The sequence below is a fragment of the Channa argus genome, chromosome 11, assembly GCF_033026475.1.
Source record: "Channa argus isolate prfri chromosome 11, Channa argus male v1.0, whole genome shotgun sequence".
Classification (NCBI taxonomy): domain Eukaryota; kingdom Metazoa; phylum Chordata; class Actinopteri; order Anabantiformes; family Channidae; genus Channa; species Channa argus.
This window is the reverse complement of record NC_090207.1, coordinates 14321180-14347646: the sequence shown is the minus strand read 5'-3', so window position 1 is coordinate 14347646 and position 26467 is coordinate 14321180. Positions and strand designations below refer to the sequence as shown.

Below are 26467 nucleotides of genomic sequence, written 5' to 3'. Positions count from 1 at the left end.
ATATAGGTCTGTCTCTTACTTTACAACTTTTGCAGCCTTCTTGCAGCTTCATAGCCCTAATTCCATTTATATTCATGCTATAGTAAATCGAGCTCTAGCAACATAGACTGAATCAAAATAGGGAACCTTTTGGCTAATGCAAAGGTTTGGCTCATTTATGTATCTTCAAAATGTTTTCAACAATGGAGTTTTGCACAGAGGAACACAAAATATTAGGCTATAGGGAACAAATCTTCCAGTGAGACTTGTGCTTTTTAACACTTTTGGTATTTTATGGGATTTGTTCACTATAAGAAAAACATTGTATTTTACCAACCTTATGACTTTAAAGATGGCAAATTCTGCTTTCTTATTTAATGGTCTAACAAATCATCCAAAAGCAGATCACCATAAAGCAAGGTATGAGTAATTTGTTGATTTATCTGCTAGGTACTGGTAAATGAATACATGGTTATAAATTATACAAAAATATTATTCTAGGCTGCAATACTTGCACATATTAAAGCAGAACTGTTTTAAATTAGAAATCAGTTTGGTGTGCTATAGAGATGAGAGATCAGATTCATTACCATAGTATGTATCAAGTCCATACACTGGCAAAATGTTAAAACTCTACTACAATATTTACAAAAATGACACTGACAGGGTCTTAAATATCTAAATGCATTCAATAGTGATACATGGGAGTTGATCTTAGTCAAAGCTCCTCAATTGTGTTTAATGTGTTCTAGTTTTGAAAATTGCCATCTTGACACTAAACATGTCGGTCTAAAACGGTTATAATCTCACCATCTCCTGTCATCTGTCAAAGTAACAGAATGAAATAAGAAAGGAGGCATGAGCAGCTTTAAATAGATGCCATGCATATTTAGAGACGTATCCAGAGATAAGTGCTCTTAAAAGACTAAGTTTACATGTTCGCTCTGTACGTGTTTCGGAATGAAAGGGGTGCCTTTTCTCTCCACTGGTCTTGTGTGCCCTGTAAAGACAGGCTGCAATCAACGAAGACTTAATTACAGAGGGCTCAGTGGGAGGCAGAGAAGTCTTGGGACTCGCCCAGCCAAGTACAGAAATACCCATTCCTCCGTGAGCCTGATGTATATACCAACTGCTGTATCGTTGCACGTAGTAGCTGTAAACTAGGAAGCTCAGGTTGATTTGTGCTGATCTGTTTATTGAATCAACATAACCTATTCTGAAATCACTTTTATTCAAAATAAAGATTAATTCTAGGAGCATCCGTTTATACATGTAAAATGTTATCATGCACCATGGACCATTCGTACATGGCAACATTAAGAGTTGGCTGAAAAAAGTAAAGTAAGATCTCAAATGGCTTCTTCATAAGTGCAGGAGGACAAAAACTTTTAGAAAGGGGGGTGGAGAAACAGGGAGGAGAGGCTGAATTTAGAGGGCTGGACATCAATTTACAGTCAAGAGACTTTTTTTAAAGCCCAGAAAAAAAACTAGTATAGCTTAGCAGGGAGGGGGAATGCTCCGAGACTCTCACCCTTACTTTCCTCTCTATTTCGTCTCCCCCCTTTTTTTCGTCTGACTCTGCCACTGCGTCGTGCTGCTTAGCTGATAAACCAAGGATAACACATTCCGTAAGTAGTATATTAAAATTAGTTTGTCTATATATTCAGGTTTGTTATAATTGTGGGTTTTATAACAAATTTAAGTACATTTTCAAGTTTTATTATTGATTTGGTTAAAATATATGACTGTGTTTGCTCAAGTTTGTGCTTGAGTATTTGCATTTTCTGCCAAATGATACTCCACTACATTTGTGTTGGTAATATTGTACCTTAACTATATTACTACATTTTCTGCATAATAAAGACTTTGACATAGTTAATATTTTGGATCCCTGTGTACAATACATGTTGGCAATAGTACTTTTGCAATTTAAATAGGCTTTTGGGAGCAGAACTCTTACTTTTATTGAAATATTTGTAATATTTTTAATAAGTAAAAGAACTGAATATTTGTCTGTCCATGGTAACATTATGTCTTAATCTAAATGATCAGCGATACATTATATTTTTTTATTCTATATTAATTTTCAGTACCTTTTTTTAGTTTATAGTGTTGAAAAGGATAAGGTTTTATATAATAATAACTTATATTGAAGATGAGCAGAATATCTTACTTTGATGTAAATATGCTTATAAATGTGGTGAGATATATATATATATATATATATATATATATATATATATATATATATATATATATATATATATATATATATCACTTATCAGAGAAGCAGCAGCACAATACCAATTAGCAGCTAGTCTTTACAACTCTGCATTATGTAATTACACATTATTAAATGGTCAATTCAGGACTAAGCTGATTTTAATTTGTAACTGACTGAGTACAAATGCTTGCAATCGACTTCCCACTGTGGTGCATAGAGAAGATCAGAAAATGATTAATATAAGCTTGGGAAGTTTATTCAGTTGGTTGTACTGTAAGGTAAATGCAGGTTTTCCTGGAGGCAGAGATATTTTCCTCAGGTCTGTGCTGCTGTGGGCTGGTACAGCAGCTGCTGCACAGTGTAAATATAGAGGGCACAGCCACAGGTCTCCCACGCCTGTGTGCTCCCTCTGGAATATAGCTTCCTCCTGGCTTTGGTGTGGTAAATGGGTGGCCTCCCTTTACCTAAACAAATTATAAGGCATCCAGCACCAAACTCACTGTCTCCACCCCAAGTAAGTAGTGCCTATTCTGCTGCCTGCTAAAATAAATCTGGGGCAGGATGGGGACAACAGAAACCTAGAAAAGCCTGACCTCACATGAGCAGCTTTGAGATGTAAAGTTCTCTGTATGTAAAGTTTTCATCTGCTGCTTCAGATGTAAAGTTTTCATCTGCTGAATGAAAGATGGCTCAAAAGTAGTTGTATAGTGTTTAAACAAGTAGCAAGAAAAATCTACAGGGTTGCTGGAGGTTTAAAAGCAGACAAAATTAGTTTAAATAACATATTTATATTATTTTTATTTTATTAACACACATACAGCTACTACAGATGTTCCTACATCATCAAAAGTAACAAAAATGGAAAAGGATTGTTAAACAAAAGTTGTAGTTAAAGAATGAAAATCAAATTAAGGAAAACGTTTGCATCCCCCTTGAGACATGAAATAAAATAAAGAAAGCTCACCAGCTTTCTAAAGCAATTAAAAAACTTCATAGTGTTTCCAGCAAAGATTTACTGCAGTTCTAACAGGCAGCTGTGCAGAACATTCTTATCTTTGCTATTACTGTGTGGTTTGGGAGTGTGACTGTAGAGGAGAGAAGCCAGCTGAATAGGGCGGTGTGTATGCCTTCAAAAATGACTGTGTGAAGTTCCATTACTTTCAGAAATATATAGTCCAGGTTGCAGAATAACAGGCCATAAGAATTTAAAGTTCCCACTCTGCAAACTGATTTTTAAAAATGTCTCCCCTCTTAAAAAAGACAGAGGAACTTTAAAACTAGAAAGAGCAGGTTCCAGCAAAGCATTTACCCCTGAGCTGTCCAACTCAACACTTTGGAACACTTAAAGTAATATATTGGTCTTAATTACGGGGCGGGGGACTATTTTATGTGCAAAGGTATTTATTTATTGCTGCTAAATCTCCACAAGGTTTTACATATTAGGTTGAATTATCAAATTGGAAGATAGATTTATTGTATTGGACGGATTTTTATTTCTTTTTTGGATGTTTTCTTGTTGGCATGTTTATATAACATGGTGATTTCTGTGATAATGTGCAGTCACACCGAAACAAATTCCTATCGACAAAGTCAACATGGCAATAAAGTATTGAATCTTGAATCTATAAATATTTTGAGATGAAGGAACATTGTGCATCAATGTGCATGAAATATTATGTTTTTTCCCTTTCAAAATAAGGGGATGCAAACTTCTGCATCTGACTATAATTAGCTTAGATTCCTTTAATGACTAAGTACGGGGAATCAGCAAGCCTGTATCTGTCTAAACTACATCTCTCAAAACCTCAGGTCAGCATTGTGAGCGGGTTGACAAGTACACTAGAAACAACATTTACAAAATGCCCCATAAAATCAAAACTTGTCTCTTTCTGTAGTGTTTTTCTGTTGTTTTTCTGTTTGTGTACAGATTAAACAAATAAGATACAACAGCGTGTTGACTGACATCTTGAAGGTGTCAGTATCGGTGTCATTGTGTTAATGAGTCAGGTTTTAATTTACTAAATTAAAAACAGCCTTTTGTTGTCATTGCAGGTCTCAGAAGAAAAGATGAAGTTCTGCTTTGTTTTTCACATCACCTGTGTGACCCTGCTCTCACTCTGGTGTAGTGTGTGTCACTCCACTCCTCTGTTCTATAACATGTCCATGGATGGAAGTGGTGATGAAGCAGAGCTGGAGCTCCTTTTTCCAACATCTTTTTCTACCAGAGCACCTGTTCAGATTACCACTGCTACTAGAGCTCCCACTCTCACCAACACCATCACCACCACCATGGTTCGCCTGAAGGACTTTGTCCTGAGTCGAGTAGTAGACTTTCTGCAGGAGAATTTGCTCATCATAATTGTGGTGACCTCTCTTCTCATTGTCATGGTCTTCATCATCTGCTGTGCCTCTGCTATGAGTCATAAGCGCAAGCTGGAGGCCTACAAGCCTCCACCTCATCCACCCAGGAAGTATGTGACAGATAAAACTAGTGGATGCAAGAATTCTGGTGAGCTGCAAGAGAGGCCGTATGCCGTTGACCACGTCAAGAGGGTTCAGACACAGGGCATGGCCTCCCCCAAGAACCTGCGGATGCCCTCCAAGGCTCTCGTGGGAGAGAGAGGGAGAGACGTCAGGTCATCACCTCAGCAGGAGGTCAAAAAAGTCAGGGAAGCAAAGGAAGTGGAGAAGCGGAGAGAGGAGCCCAAGCACAGAGAGCAGTCTAAGCACAGGGAAGAGGTGCAGCAGAGCTCCGGCCCCAGCACCAGCTCCAGTCAGCCAGTCTGCACCTGCCATCTGAAAAAGGCCCACCACTAGGGTCGGGTCAAAGATGTTAATGGAAAAAGAGGTGAAATGTTTCCACCATGACAGAAACGTAAGAAAGGTTGGGTATTCCACACATGGGCAAGGTATTAGAAATACAACAGAGAAGAAATATATTAAATGAAGCTCACACTTCATAGGAAACATCATCCTGCTTTGCAACAAGAAAATGCAAACATAATAGTACTATATTGTTTTATCTCATTAATAAAAACAAAGACACAACAGAATAGGAGATACAGTAGGTGGCTACAAAGATAAGACAAACAAATGCTATGCACATCTCAAAGTTTTTGAGTACCTTTTGCTTTATGGGGCTGATTTTCTGCAGTGGCCAATGATTTGGTTTCATCAGTGATACACTGCTATATATTCTAAGTACCATATTGAATCACTAATGTTGCATCCAATCATGGTATTTTTCCTATTTAAGAGAATTTTTTAAATAGACAAATGGTTATAGAATGAGCAGTCTGTATTTTCCCATGGTTGCCAAAAAAGAATAGACAAAAATAGTAAATATTCAAGTTTTAAAAGAGAGATGTATTATTCTGCATTTCTGCCAGGATTAAGGAATCTCCTCAGTACCTCTCCTCTTCGCCGCCACATCTGTGTAATTGCTAAAAAGCTGAATTAGTCACTCAGAGCAAAATCTTTGGTGCTGTATATAGGGCAAAGTGAAATGTCACTAAACTGAACTGAACTAACTATTGTTCTCCTTATATTTACATTCATAATTACTTAATTTAGTTTTGTTATTCTATATTATGCTTTACTTTAAGAACATGTTTGACAAACCCTTACACCAAAAACACAATTTGGAACTATATTATTACTGTATTATTTATTATTTTTTATTATTTCTGGGTAGCTGAATTTAAAAGATACAAAAAAAAAATCGGATACATTTTTGTTTAGTGAGTGATTTTGATCAGCCTTCAACTGGCAACTATATTAAAAGTCTACTTATAGATATATTATGCCCTTTTTTTAATCTCAATTTGAACGTTAAAATATTGAGGACATGGGTGTAACTGGTTTAACACGGAGTCATGTGGCTAAAAAGGCTTTGAAAAATAATATGTGTAAATGTGGCATATGTATCTGATTTTATTTTTATTTAACGTTTCAGAATCAACTGGAGACACATCTAAAAAAAGATCTCCAGTTCCTGTCCCATTACTTAAGTTTGAAATTCTAAAGGTAACTGTGACATACATTATGTATGAGTGATGGTCCTTGTTGTATTCTTTTTCACTGAACCTCTACTTAATTAATCTCTCTGTAAGTGACAGTTTTATTGTTTACAAAATGACATTTTTGTTTTAATTGTGTTTAATAAAACTGTTGATAATGAGGTTTTTGTAATTACTAAAAATATTGCCTAAATGGTGGAAGCAGTGCCATGGTGACACAGGGATACAGCTCTAAAGATATCTAAAAGTAGAGAAGACAAAAAAGGGCTAAAAAGTGGTTGTCCACTTCTTGCATTAAATGTTCAAATGAGGAATATGTCATTTCAAGCGGTGTCCATTCTTTAGCCAAGTGCCAGATTTGTTATATTTGCTCTGTGGAAACATATGCTGAATTACAACTCTTCCAGTTCAGGATAAGCACAGTAACACAAACTCCTTCCCAGTTTTCTGACCGGCTTTGGGTTCATCACACCCAAAATGTTTTGGGAAACAGTGTTTTCTTTACAGCGCACTGGAGCCATGCAAAGTTTCTGTATCACTCGACTGCCCTGACAGTGGTCTGATAGAAAGTTTGTCAACATGCTCACTATTAATCTTCTCGACAATTTAGGACAGAGTAACATCCTGCAGGTACTGGCTAACACACATAATACAGACATAATACCGAATAAAATCCAGAAAATGTTTTCATTTACATATTTGCATTCTCACATTCTCACCCCCTCTGGACAAACTCTGGAGAATTTCAGGATGTGTGAAAGGGGCTTTAGAGTCTGAAAGTGGCTGAAAAGACCCCTTTTTTCCTTTGCTGGCTACTGTACAAGAATGTTTAATTATTTCAACAGCAGTAAACCAGATAAATGCTGAGGCCCTTGCTCCAAAAACAAGAGCTCATCTATTGTTTCCACAAATCTTGGAGACACTTGCAGTAAAGTTTTAACAACTATACAAACTTGATTCTGTATTTCTGAACGAGCAATCTCATTCTGTAAGTATTTTTCGACAGTTATGCATGTTAATTGCTTTGTTTTTGCAGTAATTTAACCACTTGGGGACATTCTGACCTAAATCTACTATGAAAATAGTAATTAAAACCATTTTTAATGAATTAAAATTTTTTTAATCATAAGTTGGCCAACTTGCCATTGATCAAACATGAAAGATGAAAGAGCATTAGCTCAAAGGCCAATTTGATCCTTTGGGGCTGAAACCTGAGACCCGATCGAGCCTTGCACTAGGGTCAGATTCCCCATTCTTTTGTCAATGAGGTGCTAAATAATTTGAGAAAACATTACCCGTTAACTTTCACTCTTCCCATCAGGTGACATGGAGGACACAGAACCACCCAGAAACAGATTCTCACACAGGTCACATTCACAATATTTGCTGCGTTTAAAGAACCTCAACCTGTAATTAGGAACATTTACACGTGCATTATTTTTTATTTGCCTTTGGTCATTTTACAGTAGCTCTTGACAAACTTCTTGTTTTCTGTACTTTGATCCTCTTCATGTTTTCCACTGACAAACAATAGTAACAACCTCTCAACCAATTTGATGAATGGTGAAGAGGATCCAGAAAATGTAATACAGCACCTTAAGGCTTGTTGTTAAACTTTGATGAGCGTCAGCCTGGAATTCTTGATGGCAACAGTGGTTATCTTTAGACAGTTAACCATTTAAGGACTGTTGGGAAACACACCACCCCTCAGAGGAGCAGATAATACAGGAAAGGAAAAATGGTAAGTGTGTGCAGGCCTTTTTTATTAATTTATTTTTATTACGACTTTCTAATAGATTAGCATTTATATGGAGATAAAAGGTCCTTTTTAATGGCTTTATAAAATATGAATAAATTTATTTAGTAAATTGTTCCTTCATAAAAGCAACTTTTTGGTTATCAGGTTGTGGGAAAACTACTATTGCACCACATATTGTCAGTTAGAGTTATTAGTAAATAAGTTTTTTTTTGTATTGCAAGCCATTCACTCAGCTTTGTAAATTTAAACTTGTGTAAAACTGTGTTTAAATAATAGCAGCAACAAATCATATTCATAAATCACCAGTTTTTCATGACTGGTTTACCAACAGCTCAAATAAGCAATTTTTAATTAAGTATAAACGTGAAAAGAACATTAAATAATTCATTAAGGCTACAGATAATGACTTGTGGAACTATTAATGAAGCCATTCATTGTAACCTTTACAAAGGTTGCCATATAGCAAAAGTAAGTGAAATATCAGATTATTTACTGACACCAGGTGGTTGTCTCACTCCTCACAGTGAGTCATGCTTTGGAGCAGTGGTGTCCTACTGGTTCTCTGTATATGTCCTCTTGGGTGCCTCACCTGTCCTCCTGGCTGCTGTTGCCTTCACACGGGAATTCTGGTTTTGTGTGAGTCCCTGGGTCTCAAGTCACTCCCCCGCTCTGTCCCTCTCAGCACTTCGGCTCTGTCTGTGGCCAGAAACCAGTTGTGTAATGTGGACCACCTGCTACAGCCCTTCTTTGGTCTGCAGGAGCTCAGCCTTAGTCATAACTTGCTGGCCCGCTTCCCTCGTGGCCTTCCTCCTAGCCTGGAGTCTCTACTGCTGCAAGAAAACCGTATTACTTATATCACCACAGGTGCCGTGAGACACCTGGGGAATTTAACTCGTCTAGATCTGGAGGACAACCGCATCCGTGCCATCCAACCAGGGGCACTTAAGGGTCTCAACAAGTTGCAGGTCCTGATCTTGAAGGGGAACAAACTTACAAGCTTACCTCTCAATCTCCCTTCATCACTCACCCATTTGGACCTCTCAGCCAACTGCATCTCTGTCCTAGACCTGCCCTCCCTGTCCAACCTGGTCAGCCTGCAGGTCCTGAAGATCAACAGCAACTGCCTGCGCTCAGTCCCAGAGAGCGCCTTTGACAGCCTGCCAAATCTCAAATCTGTGGACCTCACCAACAACCTGTGGGTGTGTGAGTGTGACATTTTGTATCTTTACCGCTGGCTGCTGAGTGCGAGACTGAAGATGGCCACAGACCTGGTGTGCACAGAACCTATCCATCTCGCTCACCGTCTCCTTCTGAACCTCTCTGTGATGGCTATTTGTCCTCGTGTCCTGAAGCCAAATGAGAAGACTCGCCAACTGGATCTCAGCTCTGCACTGGAGAGGAAACTGGAGAAACTGACAGTGAAGCCAAAAGAACGTGGCTCATTAGAAAACACAAAGGATATGGAAGCTTTAGCAGAGCAAATGTCAATAGAAACAACTGTTGGACTCCGCTTTAAAGACGTTCCCAAAAGTAGAATATTATTTGAACACTACACTTTAGGGACACTAACGTATGATGATTGTTTATCCTTTGATAAAACACAGTATGTGAGTCAACACTATTTAAAAACTACTGCTTTTATTCTAAATCGGGAACAGAAATGCCAAGACAGCACCACAGGCCAGAAACCTCAGAGTAGTGCAATGTCTGCCGTAGAGACACAATCTTTGTTTCCCACAAAGAGAGAAGCCCCCTCCACTCCTCATCCCCAACCATTAACACAGCAAACCTCTGCAGTGGTAATTTGTTTGTTAGCTGTATTGTGTGTATTAGTAGTTCTCCTATTGCTGGTAGTGCTACTTGTTCTGAAAAAAGTACTTCTGCATCAACAGAGAGTAGCTCCGCTTGATGCAGGATCAGGTGGATGATATTAGCCCAAACATACTAAGAAGTGTTTTTAACACAAATTCACAAAAGGCAAACAATCTAGTACAATAGTACATTTTGTATGTTCGTAACTGCATTTTCATACTGAGTCCCCTGTAAAAGATCTGTAATTTTATACAATCAAGCCAAAAATGAACTTTAAGTGCCCCCCCCCCCCCCCCCCCCCCAAATAAAGACAGACCTTTTCTGTGTGATTAATCATGTATCTTGTTTTTGTTTGATGTAAAAATGGAACAGCAGAGAACAAACTCCTTTGAGATTCACAGATTAAAAATATGGAGCGGAATTATCTTCACATATTGGCCTTAAACTTGCAACTCCAAAATTGGCATCAATATTCAACATTTCTTCTCATCTCATGAAAAAAGCAAATAAAGACCTTGACCAATAAGAAAATCCAGGAGCTTTTGAAAAGTGTACAAAACTCTCAAATGCTGCAGGCCCTGTTGTAATGTTACAGCAACTCATTGTCCATACAGTCCTACACTGCTGTTATACATAAGTTAGTACTGAGATATCAGTGAGAAACCTGTAGCAACTTCAAATAAAACAAGCCGAAATTCACTCAGAGGCTGATGATGGCTGTGTTTGTCTGATGAGCTGAACAAAAAGAGATCAACTGAGATTGAATGTAGGTTTGTAATATTTAATCAAAGTTCAATTTGATCTCATCTGTTTTGTTTGTTATCAAAGTGATAAACTAAATCTATAAAGATCAAAAGACACATTAGGACAGCGGTCAACAAAAAAAAATATAGCAACCCACTCACCCTCTCTCCTACCAACAGGTATAATGTATATGAAGCCAAATTAGCTCTTTGTCCTTCCTTCCCATGAAACGAATTTATCCATGTAACATTTGATGACAAAATAATAGAGAACACCAAAATAAAATCCGAATTTATTGTAAATATTACATGGCTCCTACAATACCACCTAATGAACAGTTATAACATCATATTAGCTGCTGGCTGTGAAATGTTACTCCTTCTTGTCCTGTTGTTTCAGCCTGTAGTCTGACAGCGCTGCTTTTATGGCATCTTCTGCGAGCACTGAAAGAGAAGATGTGTGGTTGTAGAGATAATGTGTGAAACGGTGTAGCTGCAACCAAAGCTAAAAACAATTAAAGTATTTCAATTTTTTCTGATTCATTTGTGGACTTGCTATTAAAGAGCTAAGTGATCTGCAACACTGGAGATGATAAAATAATAGCTACCCTGGTAATAACTGTATACAGATGCTTTAATAGGCAACATATTGGGCAACAGAAAACTGAAGTTCTTTAATTTTAGTTTTGATCTTGTGCTTACTGGAGCAATGAAGTTTGACTGGAGGAAGGCATAGTTCTTTAGCAATATCTGCGTTCTTGATCTTCATAGCTTCATCAACCTGCAGGGGGAAATGACATTAACCGGATGGCCAACAAATACACAAACAAACACAAAAGCCTATGAAGCTTTTCCTTTTCACTAGTGTTGTACTAACTTACCGACTTCCCCTTCACCCACTCTGTTGCTAGAGAGCTGGAGGCAATAGCTGATCCACAGCCAAATGTCTTGAATTTTGCATTCACAATCTTGCCATTTTCATCCACCTGGATCTGAAAACAAAACTAGGTCACACAGTAATACTGCAGTGATGCAAAGGTCATTACAGTAAAAATAAGATAAGATCAAACTTTATTGATCCCACAGCAGGGAAATTCACTTGTTAGGCAGTTCACATAAATGGTGTAAAGTGTGTTTTCAGTTTTATTAAGTACAAAAATTGTAAAGAGGAATACACAGCATTTATAAATAAACAAACCAAACACACAGCCAAGAGAATTTGCAGTAATTTAAACATGACCAGAAATAGAACTTTTATTTTAAGTGCTTTACAATGTTGCCTCTCATTCATCCATTGATGGAGGTGCCTTTCATGCAAACCGCTCACCTGACCCACTGGGGGCAACCTGGGGTACTGTGTCTTGCCTAAGGACACTTCAAGCCCTAGCCAGGAGAGACCGGGAATTGAACCACTGTCCCTGTGGTCAGTAGACGACTGCCTTACCAACTGAGCTGAGTTATTAAGCTGAACTGTTGAGTTACAGCGGTGGGAATGAAAGACGCTCCTTCCTACACTGAGGGTAAAGCAGCTGCACAGAGAAAGATATTGTCCATAATGGATGTCAGCTTGGCTGACTTCCTCAAATCACCTAACACCAGCGGGCAGCCCAGGACAGAGCTGGACATCCTTACCAGTTTTTTCAGTCTCTTCCTGTCCCGGTAAAGTGACAGTATGACACTGGAGACCGGTCAGGCGTCATACACCTGTCATACGCTTTACCGGGACAGGAAGGGTTGTAACCCCCGCTCTTCACTTAAAACTTACTTGAAGTTTCATTACATCTCCACAGGCTGGTGCACCCACCAAGCCTGTCCCCACATTCTTTGCGTTTTTATCCAGGGAGCCAACATTTCTTGGGTTTTGATAGTGGTCCAACACCTCCAGGAAAGTAACAAATACAGAAAACAATATATTACAGCTGTGTTGTTTTAGGACATAAGTTAAAAGAGAGGGCGCTGCCAGCAAAGTTGGTTACACCTTCCGACAAATTAACATACAGCACACACAGAGCACTAGTGAAATAATAAAAACGTTGTACTTCAGTTACCTTTTTGTGATATGAACACAGAGCATTAAGCTCTGGACTGAGCAACCTTCTGCTGAACAACAGCCAGGTCGCAGACTTTCGTAGGGAGGCGATCGCCATGTTCAGTTACCAAGACATAACCGGTGTTTCAAATATAACCGTGAACACGTTAGCTGGTGACCGACTTCCGAATGCGTCGGTCGTTGCTCGTAGTTACGGCAGCTGTTGAAACTAGGAAGACAACACATTAAAGACGGATTTATTTTTCTTCGGTGATACGCATAAAAATCGACGCGGTCTTACGTAGAGAAGGGAATTGTGGGTAACCGTATGTCGCGGAGGCTTGAGGAGCCCCCGACATGCACGATTTCGTTTCTCTTTGTTGAAATCGTCAGGACAAACAGACCTTTCAAGGAAGAACAAGTACTTTTCAACAACATCACTGGGAACGTGACTGCTTCTTTTATATGTACAGAAATAATAATTATATTTAAAATAAACACAAAAACAACATTAAGAAAATGACATGTAAATAAGCAAAGAAATATCTAATTAAATAAATAAACAGTATTGTAAGAGTGGTTTACTAGTAATACAGTTTAAGGAAATTAAGCAGTTTCTGTGAGTTGTTGTTGACGTGGCTTAGGGAATTTGTGAAGATAGGCAGTTAATTTTTAAAGGTTTCAAAAACAGGTGGAGAATTTAAAAACTGACATTTGTGTAAAAATATTTTTATAGATATTATAGTGCAATAATTACCAACGAACTCAACTTTTTTTGTCTTGCATGTTCCCGATTCCAATGGTAATGTTGCTATATTGGAGAGGTGAAACATTTTTTTACTTCAGCCAGATTGTTCCAAAAGGATAATAAGAATCTACAGCTATAGAAGAATTGTTCTAATGTTATAACATCAGTCATGCAGAAATTGCAAATATTGCAGTTAACATTAAACTTATGATGAATACATTTTTTACTTGAATATATGTTGTTAATTATCTAAAAATGTACTTCTTTAGCTTTTCAGGGAATGTGAAAAGCTAAATATTTGGTTCTAATCTATCGGTTTTAGAGTATTCAAGTAAGAGGTACTTTCTTCTTACAGGATGACGAAAACTTGAACCATATGCTTTCAGTGTTCATAATAAACCTTGATTAAATATTCATAGTCTAAAAGATCTACAACTAGTCTGATATTATTTCGAATGGGTCTTTCTTTTTAGAAACCCAGATTGAGATTTAGAAATAGTTTTACCAATGTTCGGATTCGATCTTTTCGATAATGCCTGTACAAGAATTTTATCATCTACATTTTGGCGAGTGATTGGTCTGAGATTGTCTAAGAAGCGTTTCTCTTTGCCAGGTTTTGGTAAGCGGGTGGTTAGGTCTTGTTTTATAGTTGGTAATAGTCGGACTACACAGTATTTAGAGAAAAAGTCCACTACAGTAGGTGCTTAATTGAAAATGCTATATTTACATGTTGATTATCTTGTTGATAATTCCGCAGCCTCACTACGTACAATGCTCGATACTGTTGCCTTTCTGAAAAACAAGGCAGTAAATCAGAAGAGGTCTATGGTATAGTTCACAACGTAAAGCAGAAGAAGAATCCCATTTAGACTGGAAAAATTGTTTCAAAATGTACAAAAAAGCCTTCCGTAATACTAGAACAGAATATTATTCATCACTAATAGAGGACAATAAGAACAACCCCTGGTTTCTTTTCAGCACATTTGTATTAGATATATTCAATCTATATCTAGAAACAGGCTATGTCCCACAGGCCTATAAGGTAGCTGTAATCAAACCACAACTTAAAAAACCCAGCTCTTTTAGTCAATTACAGACTTCACTAATGATTTTCTCTTGGCTTCAGATAATGAACTAATCTCTATACCTGTTCTGTTAGATCTTAGTGATGCATTCAACATCATTGATCACAACAAATTCATTACGGAGACTGGGAGATGTAATTGGGATTAAAGGGACTGCACTAGGTTGTTTAAATCTTATACATCTGATAGATTCCAATGTTTTTATGTTAACGATGAATCTTCCATGCACACAAAAGTTAGTTATGGAGTTCCATACGGCTCTGTGTTAGGACCAATAACTTTTACTTTATATATGTCTCCTTTAGGCAATATTATTAGAAAACACCCCATAAATTTCCATTGCTATGCTGATGATACCCAGCTATATCAAGCTATGGAACTATGGATGAAAAAAATCTATTAATCAAACTTCAAGCATGCCTACCAGGCATAAAGGTCTGGATGTCCTACAATTTCCTACTTCTAAACTCAAACTAAACTGAGGTCATAGTACTGAAGTCATAGTATTTTGGCCTGAAAATCTCAGAAATATGCTGTCAAACCATATAATTTCTCTAGATGGCGTAACTCTGGCCCTCAGTACTACTGCGAGGAAACAGTCGAGCTCCATCATATTTAAATACCTCATAGCACCATATCATCCCAACAGAACACTTCAATCTCAGAATGCAGCCCTACTTGTGGTTCCCAGAATTTCTAATGGTAGAATGGGAGGCAGAGCCTTTAGCTATCAAGGTCTTGTCCTGTGGAACCAGCTCCCAGTCCGATCAAGGCAGATGGCCGCCTACCCTGAGCCTGGTTTTGCTGGGGGTTTCTTCCGCTAAAGTGAGTTCTTCCACTGTGGCCTAGGGCTTGCTCAAGAGGGATTTGTTGACTTTTCCCTATAAATCTTTATAGACTTTATGATGTAAAGTTATTGAGAATTCTCTAACATTAAATTTTAAATACTCCCACTTGTTTCCAAAGTTGGACATATTATCGTCTTTTAGAATGTAATAAAATATTACTGTTTCACAAAACTTTATGGTACTGAAGGTCAGATTTTAGTTTCTAAAATTTGTTTGACTTTCTCATAATATTGAGAGGTCAGAGACATAATTATATTATACAATGGTCTGAGAAAGGGGCAGCTGATATATTTACATCAGAAACACAACAAAAGCCGGGGTGCAGTTATAAGCCAGAGGTCTATTCTAGACATTTGGTTACCGTTTGGTTTAACCAAAGAAAACTGGTTGTTAGGATGGGATTCCCTCCCGACATGTATGAGAGAGTGCATTACTAAATTTAACAAATTCAGCATTCCATTCATGTTGGGACAATCTGAAAGGATATCTGTTAGACCATACATTAGGGGTAAATTAAAATCTCCACCTAAAATTATGGCATCACTTGTGTATTTAGCTTTAAGCTCATTGACACGGTCAGTGATCTTTTTAAGAAGTATCTTGTTATTATTCTCATTGTTAGACCCATAAATATTTGCTAAGATTAAAAAATCACACTCTATATTAAGAACTGCTATCAAAATATGACCAAGATTATCACTTTAGAATGTAACAATTGTCCCACCAAAAATGTTGAAACAAATCGCAACACCTCCTAATCTGTTTGAGCCATGGCTAAAAATATTTTTTCCCCCAATTGGTTTTGCCAGAAAAACCAGGTGGCGGTCTCACCTTTACATGAGTGCGTTTCTTGTAGGAGTATGCATGAAGCCCTTTCTTCTTTACAAAACAGGAATATGGCTTTTTCTTTTCAAGTTATCTTTTAGTCCCCTCACATTTAACGAGTTCAATTCAATGAGTGATCTCAAAGAAAACATGGAAGTTAAATGAAACAAGAAAAAAATATAAATTGTAGTCCTTGTAACTATAAAAAATAAGTGACCTACTGTATAAGCAACTGTGCTTAGCTTAAATTTTGTTTTTCTTGTAGGATTCCCTATAAGAAAATCCCCCTTGAGGATGCTGATGGAAAAGTACAAAGGGAGCTGCATTGTGTCCTCGTAGATTTAGAGAAAGCTTATCACAGGGAGAGAGAGGAGCTGTGGTATTGTATGAGGAAGTCTGGAGTGGCAGAGAAGTATGTATAAAAGAGTATCAGCAAGAATAAAAGGAAAGGTGTTCAAGATGGTGGTAGAGCAGAAAAGTTGTATGTCTTAGAGAAAGTGGCACAGAAGAAAAGGGAGGACACAGAGCTAGAGAGTTTATGAGGTTCTCTTTTGGAGTGACGAGGATGGATAAGATCAGGATTCAATACATCAGAGGGACAGCTCATGTTAGATGTTTTGGAGATAAAGTCAGAGAGGCCAGATTAAGGTGGTTTGCACATGTTCAAAGGAGATATTGTGAATATATGGGTAGAAGGATGCTGAGGTTAGAGCTGTCAGGCAGGAGGTCTAGAGGAAGACCAAAGAGGAGATTTATGGATGTAGTGAGAGAGGACATGAAGTTAGTTGGTGTGAGAGAAGAGGATGCGGAGGGCAGGGTTAAATGGAGGCACATGATTCGCTGTGGTGACCCCTGAAAGGGAACATACGAAAGGAAAAGAAGAATGAAAAACAGACAAACTAGCATGGACGAGGATGCCTAATATGTTGGCTTCCTGGTTTCAACAGCTGCCGTGACTACAAGCAACCACCCACGAATTCGGAAGTCTGTCACCAGCTAACGTGGTCACGGGTAGATTTGAATCACCGGACACTAACGAGTGGACACGAACTTGGACGAACACTTTCTGTTGACAAACAAGCGACGAAGGAAGTTTCGCTGAGGGTTTTAATGAGGAAGGAGCGCTACGTAGTGGCAGAAAGTAGTCGTTGCACTGTAGATGCTCCACAGTGAGTTGAGTACAAGCTCCACCTCTCACGATACGGCTGGCTCGTTAGGTTGTTACCAGGCAGACAGCCTTTCCAACATGGCAGCGTCAAGCAACGCAGAGCAAACGCAGTTGCAAGACATGGAAGAGGACGATGCAGGGACAGAGGAGAGAGAGATGGAATCGGACGAAGAGGAGGAGGTGGGCATGGGAGTAGAAAATTCAGACGAAGAAGAGGAGGATTCGTCGGAAGATGAGAAAGAAAATGAAGCCGAAATCCAGCGTTTGGAGGAGCAGGTAAGTAGTTCGCCAACAAGCAAGTCAAGCTTAACGTTAGCCGACGAGCTAATGAGAATGAATGGGTGGTAAACACAGTCCGCTGCAAGAAGTCACTAGGCTTAAAACCCGAAGCAACTCTCTTCTGCTTTGGTATGAAAAACAGAAAATGGACCTAATACAGTATTATATTTTCAGTTTTGCTAGCTGCAGTTATCCACAACAGTTAACGTTTTCTAGCTAGTAATTGGCGCGTATGGTACGTCATTCACGGCTGCTCTGCTAAATGATGATGCGAACGAATGGTGACTCCAGTGTCACAGGCGCTTTTAGACTGAATCCACTGTGAAACTGCAGCTTCCCCTGTAATTAAGAAGGGTGCACAAATAAATACAAAGTACAAGAAAGTACATACTGTCCTAACTTTAATGGGTCTCCCGTGCAAGGCGTTAAATCCGTATCAGTACAATAACAGCAAGTAGGAAAGAAGCTTTATAAAGTAACTGCAACATTTTCTGTAGCTCAAGCTGATGTCCGTCAAATATCCTAATTAATTTCCTAATTTTGATTTTAATTAATTATAAAATTGGCATCTTTTATTTGGGCTGAAGAAATCACTATTAAAATAGTTGCAGATTGGTCCTCAGATTTATAGCGTTATATGTTTTAGACTTAGCTAACAGGTTACACGGAATACATTTAGTTATTCTTCTATATTTATATAACGTTATTTCCATTACGTCTTTAACAGACAAAATTGTAGTGCTGAGACAGTTTTGATAACGTTGAAGGTATAGCTGCTTGAGGGTCGGTGGTTTAAAGTTATCTTTGTTAATAACATGATGGTACATTCAAATAATTTCTAATTCTGTATTTTTTTTCTTCCTGAGTCAATAAATCAGTGTTAGGTAAATACGGTGGAAGCACAAGCCAATCAGCATATATCCTATTGTTCACTGACTTATCCTTCTTTTCTCTTTACGTGATTTTACAGCTGTCAATCAATGCTTTTGACTACAACTGCCATGTGGACCTCATCAAACTACTTAAACAGGAGGGAGAACTTTTCCGCCTGCGCAAAGCAAGACAGAAGATGAGTGAACTTTTTCCTCTCACAGAAGGTTGGTTTATGTCTATCAATGGTTTCTGAAACAAAAATATCTGTGGACAGCAGTTGTGCATTTTATATGCAATTGATACCACATGTTGTTCATTTGTTCAGAGATCTGGTTAGATTGGCTAAATGATGAGATCCGCCTGACTGAAGAGGAACCAAACCGGGAGAAAGTATATGAACTTTTTGAGAGAGCTACAAAAGACTATATTTGTGAGTGCATCACGTCCATTATTATTACCTTTGAAATGGCATGCAGGTATTACATGATATTAACATTAACATGTTTTTATACCCAGGCCCAGATATCTGGCTTGAATATGCTCAGTATTCAATTGGTGGCATGGGATCGCCAGGTGGGATAGACAAGGTGAGATCCATCTTCGAGAGAGCTGTGACAGCTGTGGGGCTTCACATGACAAAAGGACAGACTGTGTGGGAGGCGTATAGAGAATTTGAGAACGCCATTTTGTCCACAATACAGGTTTGTGTCTTACTCTCTTTGATTTTGTTATAACACTTGTTGTTCTTGGAAGGGATGATAAAGCCTTGTAAAGCTTTAAGGGTTTTTTTCTGTTTGTGCTGGAAGCATTTGGGATGTGTTTGGAGAAGAAAAAGAATGAAATTCCGCTATTACTTTCATGACACTTTTATAACATCTAGGCAACCATACATGTGATGATTCTTCTCTTCTGCTAATGTGCCTGTATTCTATTTTAGCTCCAAAATGTTGTAATTGCTCTTATTCAAAAACATTCTTTTGAAGTATCATTGATGTTTGAAACTTTGCAATTCATTACTTTGTTTCCTTAATTCGATACAACCTCAGATACAGTGTATCAAAACTACAGTGTATCTTACTGGAGTGAAACAAGCTTGATAATCACACACTCATCTCTCCCTTTCAGCATTTTACTGTAGTAGTTAACTGTATTACATTTGCTTCTGTATCAACTTGTCTCTGTTTGGTTAAAAATATATCAAAGCCTACCTTTGAATAATTTGCATATCTCAGAAAAAATACAAATACTAATGTTAGAATGTTAAAAGCAATGTTTTGCTGCTGGACTAAATGAGCCTTTTCTCAAGTTTGACACCATTTTCTCTGCTGCCTTTCCTCTCAGCCTCCTCCTGGCAGGATTCCCAGCCGCGAGGAGCAGGAGCTGCTGAACACTCAGCTTGAGAGAATCCATACACTGTTTCGCCGACAGCTGGCCATTCCTTTAATGGGTAAGCATGATGCCTCTTGTGTCCAGATGGGTTGCTGTAAAATGGGCAGGATTTCTGTTGTGAGGACGTATGTCATGGCTGACCCGAAAAAGCTGTGAATTACCCCATTTAGAAGATGCTGTTTTGTTGAATAGTTAGTGGTATTTCTGCAGTGTTTGAAACCTCCACCCTGTTCCCAATTGTTCACTATGTAGTATGGGAGAGAGATTAGACAGTATACATTAAAACATCTGCACATTTAGAACCACTTAAAATGTATACTCCTCAATGTCACTGAATATGTATATTTTAATTGGTCCATGATAACAGCAAAATATTGTGGCAATATAGATAATTGTATTCTGCTGATTTGCAGAGATGGAAGCCACCTATGCAGAGTATGAGGAGTGGTCTGAACATGGGGTGCCTGAGACGGTCTCAAATCAGTACAAAAAGGCTTTGCAACAGATGGAAAAGTGCAAATCTTTTGAAGAGTCACTGGTAACTGGACAATATTGTTCATTGAAAATTTTGAAGTCTTGACATCTTTTGGCTGAAGCATGTGATACATAACATCTGCATGGTGTTTTGTTGCTGCAGCTAGTAGCAGAACCTCCCAAGCTGGCAGAGTATCAGGCCTACATTGACTTTGAGCTAAAGGAGGGAGACCCAGCGCGGATCCAGATTACCTTTGAGCGAGCACTTGCAGAGAACTGCCTGGTACCAGACATGTGGACAAAATACACCATATATCTTGTGAGTATTGATGTTGCTAACTTTTTAGAGGTCCCAGTTGATTGGTCATATTCAGCGCCTGAAACTTTCCAACTCCCTCATCTACTAGGACTAAACAACTGTGATCAAAATGTTGTGCTGGGCTTATATAGAATCAATTACATCTATTAATTTATCTGACTGATATCACTGTTTTTGAATGTTAGCACATCTAGTTTACATAAATTCATGACGAAAAATAGTTAAGACCTTTTGTAATTTCCTAATTTTGTTATGTTTTATCTGTATGTAAACTTTAAAGAAGCCTGATTAAATATTTACATCATTAGTAAAAAAAAAAATCTATCAGCTCGTTTAAGGTTATTATAACCATTTTGTTTTTTGTTTTCTCTGGGCTGTACAGGATCGTCAGCTGAAGATTAAAGATCTGGTTCTGTCCACTCATGAACGTGCTGTCAGGAACTGCCCCTGGACTATGGGCCTGTGGAAGAGCTACCTGCTTGCTTTAGAGCGACATGGAGCTGATCATCAGACTGTCTCAGGTACCAGTGAGGGGCTCCTGAGATGATGACTCAATTACTGTTTTATAATATTTGAGCATACATATTTAATATTATTAAGTATTTGTAATAAACATTTCTGTATGCGATCCATAGATCATGTCAGAGTTGGATGTGAAAAGTGCAGAAAATGAGAAATGTTATTCAAAAACCAGTGCTTTTAAGGGAAAATGTCCTACATCTTGTTATTGGTATGTTGGCTCTTATTTTGTATTTTCATGTTATTCCCTTTTACTGCATACAGATATTTTTGAGAAAGCGCTGAATGCAGGTTTCATTCAAGCTACGGATTATGTGGAAATTTGGCAGGCAAAACTCGACTACCTGAGGAGACGAGTCGATTTCAGCAAAGGTGAGATCAGTTTTCTTTTTCTCTCAGTTTAAAAAAAAGACCAATATTGATGCAGTTATTTTGTATTTGGCAGAATCAAGTAAAGAGTTAGAGGAGTTACGGGCAGCTTTCTCCCGATCTCTAGACTACATGAAACAAGATGTTGAAGAAAGTAAGTTAATTTCACTGCATTGTATTTGTGGTCTTCTTGTTTTGATTTAAATATAATTTATGGTGTTGTTGCTCTGTAGGGTTTGGTGAAAGTGGAGATCCTTCTTGTATGATAATGCAGATCTGGGCAAAGATAGAAGTAAGCATTGTTACTATGACAATCTTTTTTTTTAAGAGTTTGTTCTATAGTTTTAAATCATGGCAAGTAAAGCACATTTAACAATGCATCATAATCAAGGCTTTTTTTTATTTTAGAGTAATTTGTTGTTATGTAACGACTGACCCAACTAAGGAGTTGTATAACAAAATCAATAGAGCCTAAACTGGGTAAAGGCTTGATGGTACCTCTTACTTGTTGAGATACAGGTTGAAAACCTAAAGGATCAATCCCAGAAGTGTTGCATGTTGCAGCATATTTTTTATATGTAATACAAATGTATGTGTTTAAAAGTCCTTTATCTTACTGTGGCCAAAAAACAAAATTTCTTTCTTTTCCTTGCCAGGCTCTCCACTGCAAGAACATGCAAAAAGCAAGAGAACTCTGGGACAGTATCATGACCAAAGGGAATGCCAAATATGCTAACATGTGGCTAGAGTATTATAATCTTGAAAGGTCTGTCAGTAAATATCTTGGCAACAAAGCTTTTTTCGTGTGTCAGGCTGATGCTTGTTTTACCTAACACTTCTGTGTGTGTGTGTTTGTGTGTGTTGTCACAATGTAATTAATTCATAGGTCTTATGGAGACCCTGTTCATTGTCGGAAAGCTCTCCACAGAGCAGTTCAGTGCACCTCAGACTACCCTGAGCATGTGTGTGAAGTCCTGCTCACCTTTGAGAGGGTGGAAGGTGAGTCGTGCTATAAATTCAACATTACCATACAGTAAAATAAAGAAGATGTTTAAAAATGACAGTATGTGTACTCGCAGGTACTTTGGAGGAATGGGATATAGCAGTACAGAAGACAGAGACCAGGCTAAACAGGGTTAATGAACAAAGAGCAAAGGTAGGACCACATATCCGCAATGTACTGTGGAGAGGATCATTTAGCTGCATTTGGCTAATGTTGTCATGTTCTGCCCATCTGTTAGGCGGCTGAGAAAGAAGCCAACCTGGCTCGCCAAGAGGAGGAGAGAGCTGAGCAGAGGCGGAAGGCCAAGGTGGACAAAAAGGTTCAGAAAAAGGTTCAGAAGGGAAATGTAGCCGGAGAGAAGAGGAAAGCAGAGCAGGATGATTATAGGAATGAGTGGAATCAGGATTCAGGTAAGATAGACTGTGTAGTTTGACATAATAATATAGCACTGTTTATTTTTAAACTAGCTAACTGTGTCATTAATAATTATATGTTTTATAATTTTTCTTCCAAAGCCCCTAAAAGACAAAGAGGAAATGGTGACCAAAACACAGAAGAGTACATGGAGACAGAGACAGGACTTTTTGTAAGAAATGCTCCCCCTGGCTATAAACATGCTCCACTTGGCACTAAGACAGTCCAACAAGGAGGGGCAGCACCTGCCCAGAGGCAGAATGATGGCAAACCCGAGCTACGAAATGATGAGAGCAGCGTGTTCATCAGCAACCTGGCATACACCCTGGAGCAGCCAGAGTCAAAGCTTAGGACAGTGTTTGAGACCTGCGGTCCTATCAAGCACATTCGCCCAGTGTTCAGCAACAAAGGGAACTTCAAAGGCTACTGCTATGTACAGTTTGAAACCTCTGTGTCAGTTCCTGAAGCCCTGAAGCTGGACAGACAGGAGCTAGAGGGCAGGCCCATGTTTGTATCACCTTGTGTGGATAAAAACAGAAACCCTGACTTTAAGGTAAAATATAAACAGATTGTAGATAGATTTTAGATTGTAAAGAAGTTTTCTTAATAGTTTTCTCAAAATATGCATTACAAAGACTAAAATATAATCTTGACATTGTGTTTGTATTTTTTCTTGCTTTTGACTTGAATTAGTTTACTTATACTGTTAAAATGTGCTTAAAGGTCTTGAAATCTTAAAATGTGCAATACAAATGACATCTTCACATTAATGTCTTTGTAGGTGTTTAAATACAACACATCCATGGAGAAACACAAAATCTTCATTTCTGGACTGCCGTTCACATGCACTAAAGAGCAACTGGAAGAAATCTGCAAAGGTCATGGCACCATCAAAGATGTTCGTATGGTCACTTATCGCTCAGGAAAACCCAAGGTGAGGCATATGGATACTGTTCAGATATTTTTCTAATAATGGTGTTCTTGATTAAGCTAATGGTTCACACCTTTGAAAAGCAACGTAGGTGTATATAAACTGTTGTAAAAATATTGACCCTCTCCTGCTGGTTTCTCCTCAGGGTCTGGCCTATGTTGAGTTTTCAGATGAATCCCAGGCATCTCAGGCAGTTCTGAAATTGGATGGCATGGAAATAGAGGGCAACAAAATCTCTGTTGCTATTAGTAACCCTCCTAGCAGGAACATGATGGATAGACCTGCTTCCAGTAGGCCCTCAACAGACTTAATGCCTCGGCAGGTCTATGGATCGTAAGTTTACAGATGCAATTTTACTCAAATGTTCTGAGACTCCCCCATCCTTAGATTTGTAACTGTACAGAAACTAAGATGTTTTTTATTTTTTCAGGAGAGGAAAAGGACGAACCCAGTTGTCGTTACTCCCTCGTTCCCTGCACAGACAAAGTGCACTTGTAAGCAAAGTGGAGAATGGGACTGTAGCTGAGCAAGTACCAGCGACAGAGAGCGCCACTGAAGAGACAAGACCTTTGTCAAATTCTGACTTTGCTAAGATGCTTCTCAATAAGTGAGAAGACAAGCGTGAGAAATACAACTGCCTTCACACTGAAAGCCATCTTGTGTCCTTACAAATTAGTGGTGGTGAAAATTATTTTTTTTGTAATTGGTTACCTGACTTCCCTTTAATCTCCGTCTTGTTCTCATCCTCCGTTCTGCGAGATTGCCTTAATTGCCAAGCTCCTGCGCTACATCATGAACCCGTTTCACCAGTGTGAGGGATCGTTTTTGTTTGATGTGTTTGAAGGTGGCTGGCAGGCTATTTTATAAAAACAAGTGTATCATATTTGTGTGTAAATATAATGTATCTAAAATTGTAAGCCTCATGTTGCAAGGAGTCTTCTTTTGTAGTGTAATGTGAAAGCGGTCTGACAGAAGCACATGGGGTTTTTTTTTTTTTTTTTTTAGTATTCATAGCGGCCAAACTTGTTAATGTTGTTTTAAAGGGGATATGAAAATGTTTGACAAATGTGCTGTAATATAGTTTGCTGTCTGTAAATAACTAGGCTTGTGCTACATAAATGAAAAGACATTTTCCAGATGTTTTTAGCAAACCTAGGACTTTTGTTGTTAACATATTTAGATCTCTGAGAACACAGCTAACAATGCAAGCAAGGATTTTATTCTGTTAACTGCATCAAAATAATTAATTTTTCCCTGCCATTTTAATTACCGTTTGCTCTTAATAATTAGTATTAAACAATATGAAGTACTCAAAAAGGGTATTTAGGTGTTTATCATGACCTTAGTTATTACAGTTTAAGGATTGACCTTATGCTATATCACAGTAATGTTTGATATCGGGTTACAGCATTTACACTTAATTGTTTTCATAGATCACTTTTGTCATTGTTAATGCAGCCTGTTCTGTTCAAGGTAAAAACTCCATCACCACCTCACTTCAGCTAATTTAGTTTTCTCTTGCTGTGGACTGAAAGAGATTCAGATATTGGCCACAGTGCTTACGCAAATAGGATGTTGATACATTCTATTTATTTGAGGTAATTTGCTGCAGTGATTAGTCAAGTGACATTAAATCAAGTTTGCATTATTGTTTATATTAATTACAACATTATGTTTGCAGCATCCCACAACAAGTTAATTATTTGCTTTCCCCTTTCTTACAATATAATAAAATTTATAAATTTACGTTTTAGACGGCTTGCTTTGACAAAAATACACTTGATGACATCACCTTGGGCTCTAAATAATCAAAGTTTATTTTTCCAGTTTCTTCAAGTTGCTTAAACTATTGAGAATATTCATTACTTGCAACTCAGCAACAGTTCATAGGTATGGGAAAAAACATTATATTATGAAAGTTTATGTGAAATGCTGCGAAACGAACACAAATCTGAGTATTACAACTAGGGTTTTATGATTCTGATTTTTTTCACGTGTTCAATATTATTGAATTCACTCAATTTGGGTGTTTAAGCCGCGGTTTGGTGACAGCTGTTCAGTATGCTGTTGCCATCATTCGCACACATTCTTTTGGTCTGCAGCTCCTTCAACACGAGACAAACTATGCAGTTAATTCCCCATGTTATGACTCAACCACATCTCCTGACCACCGTCATGTTTGCATATTAAGCAGTGTATATAATGTTTAGTAAGCTAATTTCAAAAAGGTCATGATAGTTTATAATGAATAAAATCAGTTTTCTGAACAGATGGAATAAAAGCTATAGGTATTGCTCTCACCACAGTGGCCTAATCTAAAATAAATATCTGAATATGTTGGTCGGTCTCTAGATGTCATCTTCAGTTTTATGTCCTAATACTAAAAGGTGGTATATGTGCATTGATAATTTGTATAATTTCTATAGTCAGTGTTTTTAATTGGGTATACAAGTAACTAATTAATTGCTAGTGCTTTGTTCAATCACAGTACTTATTTTGCTGCTAGTTTTGTTTCCTACCATTGTGTTGTTTGGTCCTGTTGAAAAAGATAAAATGTAATGTGCTTTATTTCCCTGGTCTGAACCTTGTTTAATAAAGTTATAAAAATCCTATTTGACACAGCCTTTTGGATTCTGAAAGTTCCTAACCTTTGAACAA

General features: G+C 38.0%; 3 protein-coding genes across 3 annotated transcripts; 2 read left to right on the top strand and 1 right to left on the bottom strand.

The window, feature by feature from the left end:
• The first annotated feature begins 18 nt into the window (after positions 1-18).
• On the top strand, positions 19-6383 carry tmem119a (transmembrane protein 119a). The gene is made up of 2 exons (XM_067522389.1): positions 19-1607; positions 4256-6383. The coding sequence occupies exon 2, from the start codon at positions 4271-4273 to the stop codon at positions 5018-5020; it is 750 nt and encodes a 249-aa protein (XP_067378490.1). The 5' UTR covers positions 19-1607; positions 4256-4270; the 3' UTR covers positions 5021-6383.
• A 4434-nt stretch (positions 6384-10817) lies between these two features.
• Positions 10818-12913, bottom strand: iscua (iron-sulfur cluster assembly enzyme a). The gene is made up of 5 exons (XM_067521235.1): positions 12585-12913; positions 12302-12415; positions 11418-11528; positions 11239-11317; positions 10818-10980 (listed from the first exon to the last, which is right to left on the bottom strand). The coding sequence occupies exons 1-5, from the start codon at positions 12681-12683 to the stop codon at positions 10910-10912; spliced, it is 474 nt and encodes a 157-aa protein (XP_067377336.1). The 5' UTR covers positions 12684-12913; the 3' UTR covers positions 10818-10909.
• Positions 12914-17135: 4222 nt separating this feature from the next.
• Positions 17136-26426, top strand: sart3 (spliceosome associated factor 3, U4/U6 recycling protein). The gene is made up of 19 exons (XM_067521232.1): positions 17136-17515; positions 18489-18615; positions 18717-18821; positions 18908-19092; positions 19733-19838; positions 20194-20318; positions 20418-20573; positions 20956-21094; positions 21357-21464; positions 21538-21615; positions 21695-21753; positions 22118-22227; positions 22348-22460; positions 22541-22617; positions 22703-22874; positions 22980-23431; positions 23660-23812; positions 23955-24142; positions 24240-26426. The coding sequence occupies exons 1-19, from the start codon at positions 17231-17233 to the stop codon at positions 24418-24420; spliced, it is 2919 nt and encodes a 972-aa protein (XP_067377333.1). The 5' UTR covers positions 17136-17230; the 3' UTR covers positions 24421-26426.
• The last annotated feature ends 41 nt before the right edge of the window (positions 26427-26467 follow it).